The sequence below is a fragment of the Eimeria mitis genome, genomic scaffold, assembly GCF_000499745.2.
Source record: "Eimeria mitis Houghton genomic scaffold, Emh_scaff369, whole genome shotgun sequence".
Taxonomy (NCBI): domain Eukaryota; phylum Apicomplexa; class Conoidasida; order Eucoccidiorida; family Eimeriidae; genus Eimeria; species Eimeria mitis.
In genome coordinates, this window is record NW_013572031.1 from 22,020 (window position 1) to 23,231 (window position 1,212).

Below are 1,212 nucleotides of genomic sequence, written 5' to 3' on the forward strand. Positions count from 1 at the left end.
GATGCTGGGGTGTACATACACCTCAGCTCTTTACGATGCCTGGCTGCAGCTTCTTGCTGCCGCCCCATATACACCCTAAACCCTAAACCCTAAACCCTAAACCCTAAACCCTTGAGACTGTAAAGAAGAGAAGGCTGGTGTATGGTTTCTCTTCTCTTTCTCCCTCTGCTCTTCTGCTGCACCTTTAGTGCTTGCCCATGTCTCCCCAGCTAGCTAGCTAGCTAGCTAGCTAGCCAGCCAGCTAGCTAGCTGTATACAGTTATGTAGCTAGCTAGCTAGCTATCTACAGTCAAGTAGCTAGCTAGCTAGCTAGCTAGCAGCAGGAGCATCCCCATCCCAATCAGCAGCAGCAGCAGCAGCAGCAGCAGCAGGAGCAACCGTAGCATCCCCTCTACACCAATCCTCACCCCCACCAGTACCCCCACCACCACCAGCACCACCATCACCACCACCAGCACCACCACCACCACCAGCACCATCAGCATCAGCAGCAGCAGCAGCAGCAGGAGCAGCAGCAGCAGCAGCAGGAGCAGCAGGAGTGGCTATTAAGACCTCCATAAGGGGGGCGGGAGACAGCCAGCCCCCCAGCAGCACGACCCCCTCTGCTGTCTCTGTTGCTGTGTGGCCGTAGCGAGGAGACAGGGGGGGCCCCCGCACCACCAGCTGCCTCCAGCTGCTGCTGCTGCTGCTGAGTGCAGCACAAACGTCAAACCCTATTGCTTCTTCTGCTTCGGATACTCCTAGTCCTGCTGCTGCTGCTGCTGCTGCTGCTGCTGTTGTTGCTGCTGTTGCTGTTGTTGCTGCTGCTGCAGCAGTTGTTGTCTGCACTGTCTCCGTCCCTCTACCACTGCTACCACTGCTGCTGCTGCTGCTGCTGCTGCTGCTGCTGCTGCTGCTGCTGTAGCTGTGGGGCCAGCCCCCAAAGAGAAGGAGAGAGCTGCCGAAGCAGCTGAGTGTACACCCCATGCGGGGGGCGGGGATCGCCCCCTCAACCCTAACCCTGCTCCAGCAGCAACCAGACAGAGACAGTGCATGCATGTCTCCGCAGTACCAGTCTTCTATTCTACAAGGAATGCTGCTGAGATTAAATATATTGCTGCTGCTGCTGCTGCTGCTGCTGCTGCTGCTGCTGCTGCTGCTGGGGGGGCAGGTGGAAGGGGGGGAGGACGGGTCGTCAGGCGGTAGCTGCAGCGAAATACAAAAAAAAAAAAA

The 1,212-nt window shown here is 57.5% G+C and overlaps 1 protein-coding gene across 1 annotated transcript in view; it reads right to left on the bottom strand.

The window, feature by feature from the left end:
- EMH_0009790 (uncharacterized protein) overlaps positions 1-966 on the bottom strand; it is a gene marked incomplete at both ends in the record, with an annotated part of 7,138 nt that extends 6,172 nt beyond the window's left edge. The window contains 2 exons of the mRNA XM_013498754.1: positions 22-82; positions 408-966. Of these exons, the coding sequence (XP_013354208.1) occupies positions 22-82; positions 408-966 (620 nt within the window). The remainder of the gene's footprint in view (positions 1-21; positions 83-407) is intronic.
- Between the last annotated feature and the right edge of the window lie 246 nt (positions 967-1,212).